At 41.5% G+C, this 15,099-nt stretch overlaps 1 protein-coding gene across 7 annotated transcripts in view; it reads left to right on the top strand.

The window, feature by feature from the left end:
- TRAPPC9 (trafficking protein particle complex subunit 9) overlaps positions 1-860 on the top strand; it is a 701,153-nt gene extending 700,293 nt beyond the window's left edge. For all 7 annotated transcript variants that reach the window (XM_053558761.1, XM_053558762.1, XM_053558766.1 and 4 more), the window contains one exon: positions 90-860. In XM_053558761.1, the coding sequence (XP_053414736.1) occupies positions 90-257 (168 nt within the window). In that variant the 3' untranslated portion in view covers positions 258-860. The remainder of the gene's footprint in view (positions 1-89) is intronic.
- Positions 861-15,099: the final 14,239 nt, after the last annotated feature.

Raw genomic sequence — 15,099 nt, 5'->3', positions numbered from 1 at the left:
GCCCTGGTCCAGCAGCTCGTGGGGCTCCTGCGGCTCCCAGGGCTCCACCAGATGGTCCAGGCTAATGTCTCCTCCTTCTCCCTGCTCAGGTGCAGCCGTCGGGCCAGTCGGCCTGCCTCGGGGCGCTCCTCTTCCTCTACACGGGTGACTTCTTCCTCCACATCCGCTTCCATGAGGACAGCACGAGCAAGGAGCTGCCGCCCTCCTGGTTCTGTCTGCCCAGCGTGCACGTGCGTGCCCTGGAGGCGCAGGCCTGAGTGTGTTCTGGGCCCTGCTCCTGACCCTGCCCGGCCCTCCACTCCTGTGCTGGGCAAGGCCTTCTCCACAGCTCCTGCGTCCTCCTCGCCCCCTACACCCATAAGCCCTCTCTCCTCTGGCAATGTCTGTTCTGGGCTAAGCAAGACCTGTAGGCACGGCAGCCTCACCCCTGCCCATGCTGTCCCCTGGGGCCCCCATGCAGATGCTGTACTGCCTAAACCCAGAGGATGGCACGTGCCCAGTCCTGATCCAGGGGGCCCCTGCACCCATTCCCGTGACCTGGGGCCCCCAGCCCTGCCCTGCCGCTCTCACCCCTTTGACTGTAGGAAGAAAAAGTGAGCATGAGGGTGGAGCCTCCCCACACACTTGGAGTGCCCTGGGCTCCTATCAGCAGCCCAGGTGGGAGAGATGGCATTGTGGGGATGGATTCATGGGTGACTGACACCAAGAGAGGTAGGCAAACGTCCAGGCTGGTGCCAGCTTGTCTGAAGCCCAAGGATGCTCATGGGTACTCTCTTGCCTGGGTTAGGCTCTGGGTGCTGTGGCCTGTGTGTTCTGTCTATACCAAGTACTTCAATAAAAGGCCTGACCGCCCCCTCCCACCTCTCATGCCTCCTTTGTCTGCTTAACCAGTGTGCTCCCCTCAGCCCCCAGGCAGCAGAGGCCAGATTTAGGAAGGTCTGTGATCTTAGCTTGGTTCCGGGGAGCAAGACAACAACTTGGGCCCCTATAGCTTGTCTGGGAGGTGGAGTAGCCTCCACAGGAGGATCACAGGTCCAGGGAAGGGAAGTAGCTGGTAGAGGGAGCATTACTTAGTCACTACCACAGTGGGCAGCTGGCCCTGGATTCCTCAGGGAAACATGGGTGAAGAATAAGAACAGCCCAGGATCATCCCCCAGGTGAGAGCTGGAGCCTGTGCATGCCAAGTCCTGAGGGCCACAGCTTGGGGCTCCTTCCTGGCACTGCTACCTGACATGTGTGGGCAGGGCAGAGCCCCTCGGTGCCCAGCAGCAGCCCTCGGGCCCCATGGATACCAGCCTGTGGGGAGCCCTTGGAACACTGACAGTCCCCAGGAATACTGGGGGTTGGAGAGTAGAGCTGGGTCTCACCCAAGGCCACTTGGCTCAACAGGAAGGGCATTCCTTGGCCACCCATGTTTGAGTGTCATGTTTGCATCAGGTGCCCTATGGGGCTGGAGGAGCTTCCCAAGCAACTCCAGGGCCCCTGTTGTCACCTGGAATATGGTAGGAGGTGGGTTTCCCTGCCATGTGGGCTGTGGGGTGTGGTGTGTGGGTGCCCCGTTGCCCCAGCCTCTCAAACACATTTGCCCTCTGCCCATGGCTCAGGGCTCCACAACTCAGGAAGGTCATCTGTAGTGGGCAATGGGGACCCTAGGGAGGCCTGAAGAGCAGGTGAAGCCTGAGCAAGGGGTGGCCTGGCCACGTGGACTGTTTCTAAACGGAACGAATAATATCTATGTACACCAACACGACAGAGCCCCAAGATACACTGTTCAATGAAACAGCACATTTCAGAGTAATGGGTGCAGCCCAGTGCACTTGTGTGACCAGTGCCCCCCAACTGTGCATTTTCTATAGAACATGTTCACAAGGCAGAAAGGATACGTACCTCTCTTAGAATCATGACCTTGACTGGGGCTGCAAGTGACACCTCATCTGATGTCAAAACGAGGTCAAGGGGGACTTTGGTAATGTTTTACTTTCTTTTCAAATATGCAATAGATTGATAAAAATGTAGACACCAATAAAGATAAAACAGTGATAACAGATATAGGTGAAGGTACAGAAATAGATGCAGATACAGACATAGGTGAAGATACAGATGAAGGTGAAGGTACAGATGTGGATACTGATACAGATACTGAGATAGAGGTAGAGACTAATACAGATGTAGGTGAAGATATAGGCACTGATACAGATGCTGATACAGATGTAGATACCCACCCGGATGTAGATACTGATACAGATGTAGATGTCAACACAGATGTAGATATCGATACAGAGATTGACGCAGGCAAAGGTGAAGATAGGCATAGATACTGATACAGATACTAACACAGATATAGACACGGCTACAGATACAGGTGAAGGCACAGATATGATACAGATACTGACACAGATATGAGCCCAGAACAACTAACAAGGAAAATCTGGCAGTGTTTTAGTTGAGTAATCACCATATTGGTGTTCATATTCATAATTCCCTTTTGAAGTTTTCTATGTTTTTTAGTTACCAGAAACACAAAAAACACAACAGTTACTGAGATGTTGAATGCCACAACAAAGAGGATTCACGGGGCGGGAGGAAAGACTGTATTCTTGGAAGAGAAGTGCTAGAAATAACCCAGGCACCTGGGAAAACGACCCAGATAAGGCCTGGGCCTTGGGCCCTTCCTCATGCCCAGGGCGCCCTTTCTCTCCTAGTGGAGAAAGTGACCTGGAATCTGGGCAAGGAAGGCCCTGGGTGTTCTGTGAGCACTCAGAGCTCTGTTGTGGGGCTGTGGGAAAGCAGGGACTTGTTCCACGCAGGGCTGTCTTCCATTGGCATTCCCTTGGCTGAATCATTCTGGTGGTGGAGTTGTGTTGGTGTGTGACGGCTGAGACACAAGACCTGGGGCAGATGTCACAGTGACAGCACAATGTCTTTTGGTTCTTCCGGGAGCCCATCCTGTCTATGCCGCAGAAGTCCTTCATCTGGTACTTCCCTTGGCCCCTGGTTTATCTAGAGACCTCTTTGCTTCTGAGGGCTAGAGGAGGCTGAATAAGAATAGACCAGGTCCATTTCACTTCACTAGCTGAGTGGGTTGGTTTTGCCTTTCTGATACTTATTCCCTTTGGGCAGTACAGGCCTGCAGTGCCCCCGTTATCACCCAACCATCATTCTCTGTCATCCTAAATTCACAAGGAAGAGCAAGGATTCAGAGGAAGATGTCTGAGAAGCAAAATTCCAGCTTAGCCACTTGTCAACTCTGTGACCTCAGACAAGTTACTTAAGCCTTGATTTTTTTTTCAACTAAATAAATTGAGTTAAAATATTTATTTCCTGGGCACTTTTATTTTAATAGTTTGGTTTAGTCTCCTTGATTTCCCTAGCACTTGGTATCAATTTCTCAATAAATCCTGGTTCCCTCTCCTAGCCTGCTCATTGCCTTTTTAATCGCAATCATATGTCACGTGCTTGAAATGCCACCATTCTCTTGGACCCTTAACATGTGACATTGCTCTGCTCCATTAATCCCTCGTTTAGGTTAATTCATGAGGTAACATGAAATAGTACAAGGCAGAAATTTCTCACACAAATGCTTTAATGAAGGAGTAAGTTCTTTGTCACTAGAGGTATTTGTCACTAAAGGAATATCTCTTTGTCACTAGAGGTATTCAAGCAGATTAGATCTGCTTTCAAAAAAATTCAGCATTGTATGGGGCCTCTGCGCCTGCCAGTCCATGAAACCACTGTCATTATGACATTTTAAGAACCAGCCATTGTTCCAGAATGCAGGGAAGGGAGAGTGAGATATATGTGGCCACCTGGCTCCTGGGGCTGCCAAACTATGTCTTAAGGGATTAAGACAATAAATACAGATCAAGAAAAGGGTTTTGACATGATAGACTAGGGCCCAGACTAGGGGTCCAGACTAAGATTCTTACTGAAACAACTAAAAATCCTCTTAGTGAAACATACTATAAACATGTTTGTAAGTACATCTGTGATCTGGCAAGAAAGTAGGAAATAGCCCAGTACCAGCATGTAGGCAAAAACTAGAGAGGTGAATTGTACACAGATGGCAGATTTCACTTTGAGGTTTTTTGCCAGAACAGGAGCCTCAGACTTCTCAGCCTTCCAAAACTGGAAGCACAGGACGCACCAGGTATAGAACCTAATAGGAGACTGCTGCCCATTAATCTGGGGGCCAAGTAATCATACCTTTCATAAAGGGTGAACTAAAAATAATGCTCTTCTCCAACCTTCTATGAGAGTGGAAATAAAACTGCCCTGTCTTGATCTTCTGATTGCAACCTAAACTGGTCCTCTCATGAATTTGCAGTCTCAGATTATACTCCAAATGCCTCTCCCAAACCTCAAGTTGTTAATTTCAAAGTAGTCCTAGACAGCACCCGTCACACACAAATATACCAGACATCTCGCAGGAGTAAACATAACACTACTGGAGGAATCTACTTTTATCCCAAGCCTATAAGGAATTCTACAAAGAACATTAATAATTCTGAGTTTATAAACATAGAAAGTCATTAAATACACAAGGAAATAATGCATCATGAGGGTGACCCAGAAGATAGAAATCAGATGCAGGCTTGAGAAAAAAAAAGTCAGATATTAGACTTACCAGACACGGACTATAGAACAAATATGCTTAACATGTTCTAAGAAATTAAAAAGAAGATTAAAATGGGTAAAGAGCTAGATTAGAATGTTGTAAAAGAAATAAACATAACCTCAATAATTGAAAAATTAATTGAAAGAAAATATTTAATGAATAGGTTATAGAGCAGATTAAATCCAGTTTAAGAGAGAACTAGTGAATGAAATATAGAGCTGATGGTATCATAAAAATGCATCCCAGAAAAACCTGAAAATATGAAAAAGACTTAAGAAAACATGGAAGACAAAGTGAGAAGCCCCATAAGTATCTACTCAGAGTTCCTGGAGGAAAGGATAAAGAAAACAGAGAAAAGGTAGTATTTGAAGAAACAATGACTAAGAACTTCTCAGAATTGATAAGAACAAAAATCCACAGATCTGAGGATCCCAAGAAATTCCAAGTAGCATAACATTTAAAACACGTAACTGACACATCCTAATGAAATGTCAGACCACTTAAAAAGAAATTATCATGAAAGGAGCTAGAAAGAAGAGACAAATTGCTTTCAAAGATGTGATAATTGATTGACAGCTGACTTCCCATCAACAACAATGGTCTTCAGAAGTTAGTGGAAAAATATCTGAGAATGTGCTGAGTCACAAAAATACTATTCAATAGGTGAAATGAGGACATTTTCTTATAAACAAAAACAGAGTTTTATACCACCAAAACCTCATTAAAAAGAATGTGAAAGAGTGAACTAGAGGCAGAAGGAAATTGATACCAGATAGAATGCCAGACACATAAAAGATGGGAAGGCAAATTATGTGATACATATGAGGGTAAGTCAAAACAAATATTTACAGTTCAAATAATAATAATTGTGAACTATGGAGTTATAATAGAATTAACATACCTATATACAGCAAAATAACATAGATATTGATGAAGGGATGATTGGAATTGAATTATTATATAAGGCCATTTAATTTAAATTTCAAAGATGTTGATTAACTTTGGTGTTTTAACTGTGGAAATGTCAGTTTCTGGGGTAATCATTAAGAAAATAAAAAATAATATGAACAACTTCTAAATTAGTGAACTTTAAAAATTAGAATAAGGAAAACTAATGTATCAGCCTCAAATAGGGCAAGCAATGAAAGCAGGAGAAGAAAAATAAAAATGGTAGAATAAAACCACAACCATATTGGTCATAGTAATGCTTATGCTTAATGGGGAGCTTTGTGTTAGGCGTTATTCTAAGATTTATATAATCTTTGTGTATATGCTAGACTATAAAATAAGTATACTTATAAGGCAGTCTATTTTCCTTCCCTTTGAGATATTTAGATATATATTTTAAACTTCCTTAGAAAGGTCTTTAAAGTAGATATTATCCTCATATTACATTGGGAAAAAAATGAGGCACAAAGCAGTTACACAGCAGCTAGAATATTGATTAGAACTGAGTATAAATAAATTGTAGAAATTAAGAACATAAGTACTTATAACAAATTGAAATAAACTAAATATTCCAGATGAAAAATTAGACAAAACCCACAAAATCAGATCTATGTTTTACAACAGACATTAACACATAAGAATATAGAAGACTGAAATAAAATGGTAATAAAGGATGTGCCAGAAAAGTCATAATGGCAAAGAATAAATCACTTCTAGAAATAAAGGTAATAACATTATAACATAAAAGTGATAACTGACTGGGAAGCTATCATAACTCCAAATTTGTATGCAACCAATAATATAGTCTCAAATACTATAGGCAAAAACCTGACAGAATTACAAGGAGAAATATATAAACCCACAATTACAGTGGGAGAAAGGAAACATCAAGAAGTCAAAAATTATTAAGGATATAGAATATTTGAAAAATTTAATAAATTTTACTTAATGGGTGTATGTAGAAAATGTCACTCAACAGCTGTAGAAAGACATATTTTACCAAGCATATGATTTGCTTATGTCCCCGTATACAGTGTAAGGACAGTAGCCATACAGATTAAATTCTCTGAAAAAGATAATTATAAAAGTCTCATGTATTTGGTAATTAAGAAACACTTCTAGATAACTCATAGTTGAAAAAAACAGTCACTATGGGAAATAGGTAATGTTGAAAATGAACAATATTAAAAGTGTACATATATCCAAACTTGGGTGGTTCAGGTAAGTCCACATTTAGAGGGAGAATTTATAAACTTACATGCTTATAATCAAAACAGGACAACGTGAAAGTTAATGAGCTAAGCAGCCCCCTCAGGAGCAAGGAGGTGGCAGGAGGGACCAGAGAACATGGAGGAACGTAATAAAGATAAGACCACAGACGAATAAAATAGGAAAGAAACACACAATAGCAGAAAGCCAAAGGTTATTTCTTGAAAAATCTGATAAAATAGAGAAACCTCTGACTATATTAATAAAGAAAAGGTACAAATACCTGTATTACAAGTAGAGACGGGATATCAGATACAGCAGACAATAATAGGAGGATATTATAAACATTAGAGGAAATTACGAAGAACTTTATACCAAGAAAACTGACAACTTAAATGAAATATAAATTTTTCTAGAAAAATGTAATAAAAACTAACAATAATAGACTGAATAACCCTAAAGCTGTTAAAGAGATCAAATCAAGTTAAAAATCTTTCCAAGAAGAAAACTATAGGCCTGAATGGTTCTAATAAACATTTAAGGAACAAAAAGTTATAATGATACAATGAAATGTTTCAAAATGCAGAAAAAGAGTAAACATTCAAGTGTTTCTTATGAGGCTAGTGTAATTTTAATGCCCAAAACAGCCTGAGAAAGGGAATTTCAGGCTGAGTCAGGCATCAATGTAAATGCAAAACTTCTGATCTAGAACGTTAACAAACAGATTCAGCGATGTGTGAAAAAGGTAGTGTATCAGGACCAGAGCGTCTTTATTCAGAGAATGCAAGTTTGGTTTCACATTGGAAAAGATATTAATAAATCCATCACCTTAACAAATTAGAAGGTCTTAGCAAAATAACTAAGAAAATGCCAGGAAAGCTATGTTAACTAGTGTGATGAAAATGTGTCCAACGGTCTATGAACCAAGTGTATGGTGCCCCATGATCATACTAATGTACACAGCTATGATTTAATAAAATAAATAAATAAATAAACAAATTAGAAAAATCATATGATCATCTTTATAGATGTGGAAAAGCATTTGATAAAACTCGTCATCCTTTCATGACTACAACTCCTAAGCCCCCAAAAGAACTCATAGCATCCTAGGTCTAGAAGAGAGTTCTCTTAACCCCCTAAAAGTGAACATGGAGAAAACCTCATCATCACTGTTGAGATACTCTCTGTGAGAGCAGGAATAAAACAAGGATGCTTATTTTTTCCACTTTCATTTAACAATGTATCAGTGGTCCATGTCAGCAGAGAAAGCCAAAGAAAAATAACGAAGATGATAAAATCCAGAAAGGAATAAAAAAACCTGTCATTCATTATATGATTGATAACATGAACAGCCCTAAAGAGTTTTTTTTTTTCTGTAGAGACAGAGTCTCACTTTATCACCCTCAGCAGAGTGGCATGGTGTCACAGCTCACAGCAACCTCCAGCTCCTGGGCTTAGGCGATTCTCTTGCCTCAGCCTCCCGAGCAGCTGGGACTACAGGCGCCTGGCACAACGCCTGGCTATTTTTTTTTTGTTGCAATTTGGTCGGGGTTGGGCTCGAACCCGCCACCCTCAGTATATGGGGCCAGCGCCCTACCCACTGAGCCACAAGTGCCGCCCAACCCTAAAGAGTCTTTAGATTCATTAGAATTACTTAGCTTACTTAGGTAAGTAATTACTAAGTAATTATATGCAAAATCAATATATAGATATCCACAGCATTTCTGCACCTCAACAACAAACACCTAGGAAATGAAAGAATCAATGTTACTATTTGTAGAACTGTGAAAAATATATGCAAAGAACTGGGGACAAGCAGAATAATAGCATCCCAAAGATGTCTATGTCCTAATTCCCAGAACCTGTGGATATGTCGGGTTACATGGCAAAGGGCAATGATGGGTATAAAATAAGGATTACTAATTACCTGACCTGAAGATAGGCATATTTATCCAGGTAGACCTAGTGTAATCCCAGGGGTCCTTAAAAGGGAGCAACGGGAGGCAAAGAAGAACGAGACAGGTGGTAATCTGAGAAGAACTTAGCCCCATGTTGGCTTTGCAGATAGAGGAAGGGGTCATGAGCTAAGGAATGCCTCAAACTTTAGAAGCTGGAAAAGGTAAGGAAACAGATTTTCCCCTGGAGCCACCATAAGGAATGAAGCCCTGCTGACACCTTGATTTCTTCCCCATGAGACTCATTTCAGCCTTTAAACTTCCAGAACTGTAAGGTAATGAATTTATGTTGTTATAAGCCACTAAGTTTGTGGTAATTTGTTACAGCTGCAATAGGAAACTAATACAGAACTCAAAAATAGATCTTGAATGCCCAAGACCTTTATGGAGAAAATTCTAAAACTTAACCGGAGGACATGAAAGAAGGTCTAAACAAATGAGTTGCGAGATACCTTCTCAGAAGGATGTAAATTGTTCCCAGATCAATCTGCAGATTCAGTGCAGCACTATATAATAAAGATCTTAAGAATTTTTTATGGAACTTGGCAAGCCGATTCTCACATTCACACAGGAAAGCAAAGGTCCAATGATAGCCAACATGTTCTTGAAGAATAAATTAAAACATTATGCTCAGGTAATTGGACAGTGAGACGTAAACAGCTGGACCAATGGAGAGCCCAAAATGAACACATGGGTAATGGACACAATGTATGAAATATTGCTGTCCCATCACCGTGGGGAAAGGATGGGGATTTTCTTAGGGAAACTGAGATATTAAAGCCTGCTACACACTACGTACAAAAAAAAAATCTATTCTAGGTAAAGATCTAAATGTGAAAGGCAAAATATGAGACATTTAGAAGACATTATAGCTGTCTTTAAGATCTTGGCATAGGAAATGATGTCCTAAAGGCACAAAAAACACAAGCCATAAAAATGGTAAATTTTAAGAACTTTTATTCATTAAAATATAAGGAAAGTGGAAAGACAAGTCACAAACTGGGGGTCATATGATGAGGGTCTGACACTGTATTGAGGAGATGCAACCTGGAAATGATGTGTCACTTACATTCACAGTCCATGGATCACAGCAAATTACCTGGCCTCAAATACCTGAAAATAGGTCATGACTGCCATGAAGCACAGGGGAGAATGGGGGGTGGTGAGCTCCAGAAGTCTCTACCACTTCTAGTAAAGCTGAACTTGTCATACACCGTAACCCGATGATTTCACTACCAGGTGTATTCCTTAGTGAAACTCAAGGACTTGCGTAAGGCAAGGCGTAGTCCAGAACATGTTGGCTATCATTGGACCTTTGCTTTCCTGTGTGAACGTGAGAATCGGCTTGCCAAGTTCCATAAAAAATTCTTAAGATCTTTATTATAGCAGAATTGCCAGTAGTAGGGTACAAAATCCATCTGTCATGTTGAGAATGAAAGGAAAGAAATAACCTGTGGCACATTCACGTCACAGAATACTATACAACGGTGAATATGCAACAACATACCAAAAATCTGATGTTGAAGGAAGAGAACGGGGGACAGAAGACTACGTGCAATGTGATTCCAAGTAAGCGAGGTTCCCAGGGCAAATCAGTGTATTTATTAAGGATGTACACACAAGTCACACACACACACACACACACCTGATAAAGAGAAATAAGTAATTAGCACCAAACTTAGTATACTGATTCCCTCTGAGGCAAAGAAGGATGAGATTTGTGAAGAGCAAACAGGAGCACTGAGAATTAGGGAAGGCTCCACTCCTTCACCTGGACTGTGGAAAGTTAATTCTATGTCTCTGTCTCAAAATTGAGATAGTCAATTCAAGTGATGAGAATTGTCAAAGACATAGCTTTGGGTTAAAAGAAAAAAAGAGAGGTAGAAAAGAAAAAGATCCTTTGGCACCGAATCAGCAATCCAATAAAGAATTCTTCCTCCCATCCACCTTTAGAATTTAGTTTGCCATTTCAAACCTGCTGATTAATCACAGCATGCTCCTGGCAGCCGCTCAAGCCAGCTTCTCTGAAAATGGGTGACAGGAGCCCTCGTGCAGGAGTGCCTTCAGCACCATGGACAGAGACCTGCCGCTGGCCCTGCCGAGACAGCTGTGTGAGGCTCTCGGAGGAGAGGTGCAGAAGTCTTCAAAGTCTGGACCCAGGCCACCAAGAAGCTGGTGGTAGATCAGGAAATAGCATCCAGGTCTTGTGATACCCTAGTTCAGTGCTTGGTGTGTTGCACCTGGCTTCAGATTGGGACTCGGCCTGGAACCAGGAGGTCACCAGAAGACACGTGAGGCTTCCACACCCCCCACTGACAGCATGGGCTTTGCATCCAGTCTCATTAGAGTTTCGATGTGGACTCTGTGTTGGCCATCTGAGTGCACTGGCACATCGCTGCACCTCTCCAAGCTCAGAGTCGAGTGGATCACCTGCCTGTACAGGTGCTGGGAGAGCTCAGTGCTAATAGGTACGTCACAGCACAGTGACCTGAGTACTGCCCTGCTGCTCAATTAAAAATAGACAAATTCTCTTAGCCTTTCCCTCAGTAGATTTCAAATCAGAAAGGAGTTGCTTTTAGCATGGTTTTAAAGGATTCTGTAACAATATCGTCTTTTATAACCTGCTTTGGAAATAAACCCAGTAAAATTTCTGCTAAGATATCAGCAGCATTTCCTAAAAGATGTTAAGGTTCTGCTGATGTCTTCCTTCTGCACAGTTCTGTTCGCGTGAGCCCCTCCGTGTGGTAGTGACCGTTGCTGGTGGTGCCCTTCCGTCTTGCTGAGAGAACCTGGGAGAAGATCAGTGAGAATATCCTACAAAAAGTCCCCAGGGTCAAGGGTCCTCAACCACACATTGCATTCCCAGAACAAACCTGATGGGTTACTTATATTCTATTTAGAATATGTTTTTACCTATATTCATAAGCACCGTTTGTGTGTAGTTCCAATTATCACGTATTATTCATATTAAAGTTATTCTAGATGCACGGAATAAATAAAGGAGTTCCTCTTCTATCTTTTTCTATGGCTCAAAATAGTTTAAATAGCGTTGAAATAATTAGTTCTTTAGAACTTAGATAAAACTCAGCTGTGAGCCTGTCTGATTCTCCTGTCTGTTCCCTGATAGATCTACAGTCACCTCATAACCTCCTCCATGGTAACTGGTCTATTAAAAATTTCTGTTTTTTCTTGGATTGATTTTGGTAATTTACTTTTACTAGGAAACCGTCCATTTACTTGAGGTTTCAATTTGTTATCACAGAGTTGCATGTAATATTCTCTTATAATTGCTTTTATCTCCCCTACATCTGTAGTTACGTGGCTGTGCCTCCTCATGCTGAATCTTGTATAATTTCACATTTTCTCTTTCTTCATGCTGCATAATTGGACTTGTGAGGGACTTTTTTCTATTTTATTAGCCATTTCAAAGAACTGGCTTTTGCATTTACTTATTCATTTCACTATTTTTTAATTTTCTATGTCATCAATTTCAGTTCTTATCTTGATGAATTCTCTCTCTCTCGTTTCTTTTGTGGTTCCTTTTCCTAATTTCGTGATACAAGCAGTAAAAATGATGTTATAGCTCATCTTTTGCCTATTCTCATGAAGGTATTTAGGTTGGGTGTTTCTAAATAGTCTTAACTTTGCTCTTTATTTGTAATAGGAAATTTCTTTTGTCTTTATTTTCCAAGTAGTATTGAATTTCTCTTTTGATTTTCTCTTTGATCCAGTAGGAATGTTTTTAATTTTCAAGTAAAGTGCTTTGAGTTTTTTTTTCTTTATTTTATTTATTTCTACTTGCATGGAATAAGGCCTGAGCATGCGGCCTGTGAAAAACTTTGTTCTTATGTTCTTGAATTTTATAACATTTTCTTTCTTTTCTATTCTACACTGATTTTTAGCCAGGCATGGTGGCACAGCCTGCATCCCTTGCTTCTCAGGAGGCAGAGGCAGGAGTTTGAGGCTAGCCTGAGTAACATGGGGAAATTCTGTCTCTTAAAGAAAAATCTACTCTCCATTGTTTACCATTTAGACATTCACGTTCATTGGTTGCATTTTACAATTCTAATGTTATTCCTCTGGGGGGTTTTTGTTTTTAACAGTTTGAAATGTGTAGAAAAGCAGAGGTAAGTTTAATGAACACCACATATACATCACCAAGATTCAATAACTGTACATATTGCCGTATTTGTTTTCCACTGAAGTTTTTAAAAGTAAATTATAGGCGGCGCCCATAGCACAGTGGTTGCGGCGGCAGCCACATACACCAGGGCTGGCAGGTTCAAACCCAACCGAAGCCAGCTAAACAACAATGACAACTATAACCAAAAACAAGTAGCCGGGCATTGTGGCAGGTGCCTGTAGTCCCAGCTACTTGGGAGGCGGAGGCAAGAGAATCGCTTAAGCCCAAGAGTTTGAGGTTGCTGTCTACCAAGGGTGACACAGTGAGACACTGTCTCAAAAAAACAAAAAAAAAAGATAAAAAATCGTTTTACCCCTATATACTTAAGTTCCCATCTTCAATAAAAAAAAGGATGCTTCCTTGTATAACCATGATGCCATTATTACACAGAAGAAAAGAATAATGATGTTCTATGATCTTCTAAAACTCTATCCGTACTCAAATTTCTCTATTGGTCCCTAAGACGGCTCTTTAAATCTGATTTCTTTAAACTAGGATGCCAGGATGCAATCAATGGGCATGGCGTACGCCGAGCTGCTTCTTCATTCATTGCCGAATATTTTGTCCATTTCTCACAGAGGCTGCAATTGTCTCTTGTTACAATTTTAGTTTTATCAAAAATATTTTTTCTTTTCTAATCGTTCCAGCTTTACGTATTTAGCTCCTCTTTATTATTTTCCCCAGACAGGCTTACGTTGCTTCATTGTAAAATGTTCTAATTTATCACATTTAAATATTTTAAACTATTTTTGAGATCAACATCTGATGGTCCTACTTTATTTTCATGTACTTTATTCTTGCACAGTTTGCCCAGACATTTAAAAACTATTCTGAGAAATTCTTTTGTTTTGAGTCTATTTCTAAGAAATTGAACGTTACTGGGATTTTTTTGTTGTCGTTTGCTTCTTTTACCTGTTGAACCCAACATGGCTGTGTCTGCGTTTTATGGGGAGAATTCACATCTTCCCATTTAGAACGCCGACTTTATTTAAGTCAGCTAATGTCACTCTTACAGTGTCTTTCGCTCGTTATTTATTCTGTGCCATTGTTTTCTCCTTCCTCTTTCCCTGTTGTTTATGTTTTGATTTAGTCGGCCCTTTCTCAGCTTGGGAAATTAATTGCTGGGTCCTTCCACTGCCGTCAGGGCCACCCCCGTCCCTGCTCATGTGACCTCACACAGCCGTCTCTGCTGTTAGTGAAAAACAACACACCATCTATTTCACACGATAAGATGTTCTGTTCTTTCTGTAATTATTCCTTCTCGGTCCAAAAAAGACACCTGTAGAATTCTTTTCTTCTCCTCCCCTCCCTCCTCCCTCAGGGATGAAACCTTTGGAAAGTTTATAACTTCCCTTCCCCCTCCTGAAGTCGCTGAGCTCTGACTTTTATGAAGAGGCTGTCATTAGAATGTCTCCTCCCAGCCCGGCCCTCTGCTTCAGGAGCCCTTGCTTAGCACTTCCCCTGCCCCGTCCGAGACAGGCCTGTCCTTATCCATTTCCGTTTGATCTATGCAGGTCCGAGGTCTTTGGTCTGTCTTCATGCTGTGGGCTCCGTCTGTCTCATTTGTTCTTGGACTTGACTCTTCTCTTGAGTCTTTTCCTTAAACAAGGAGTGTGGGTGGCATACAAGGGTTCCTGCGACACCCCCCTGATCTCTGTCATTTACCTTCCGGGGAGCTTGTCTGGGCACAGGATTCTTGGGTCAAGGTCCTTCTGGGTGGGAGGTCTGACTGCACACCCCAGGTACGTGCTGTGGCCGTGAAGTGGGATCAGATGTAGGACGGTTCTTCATAGAAGCTTTTGGAATGATCATCACACTTGTGACGTTCCTTTCCCTACCAGGGGCGGACAGCAACCTCAGTGAGCAAAGCCCCCAGTCATCCCACACCCCACACAGGCAACAAGTACCTCTTTGCTGTGTTAAGATTCTGATTTGTCATTGTTTTTAAACTTTTGTCACTGTTACATAATCTCTTCCACCCTGATGGAGCAAGAAACCAGTAAATTGTGGGGAGCTCTCTTTCTCTAGGCATAATTGTTCTCCTGTCTGGCTTTGGGCCCCTGAGATGCTATAATTTTTGTTTGTCAGCTCTTGGGGTCTCAGGCGTGACTGGGTTAAGATCTGGAGGCGCAATTGAACCCAGGAGAGAGAAGTTGATTCGGTGGCGGTGGGACTGTGAGAGGAGGAGG

Source organism: Nycticebus coucang, chromosome 13, assembly GCF_027406575.1.
Source record: "Nycticebus coucang isolate mNycCou1 chromosome 13, mNycCou1.pri, whole genome shotgun sequence".
NCBI lineage: Eukaryota > Metazoa > Chordata > Mammalia > Primates > Lorisidae > Nycticebus > Nycticebus coucang.
Note: the sequence above shows the minus strand (reverse complement) of the source record. Positions and strands in the feature narration are given on the sequence as shown.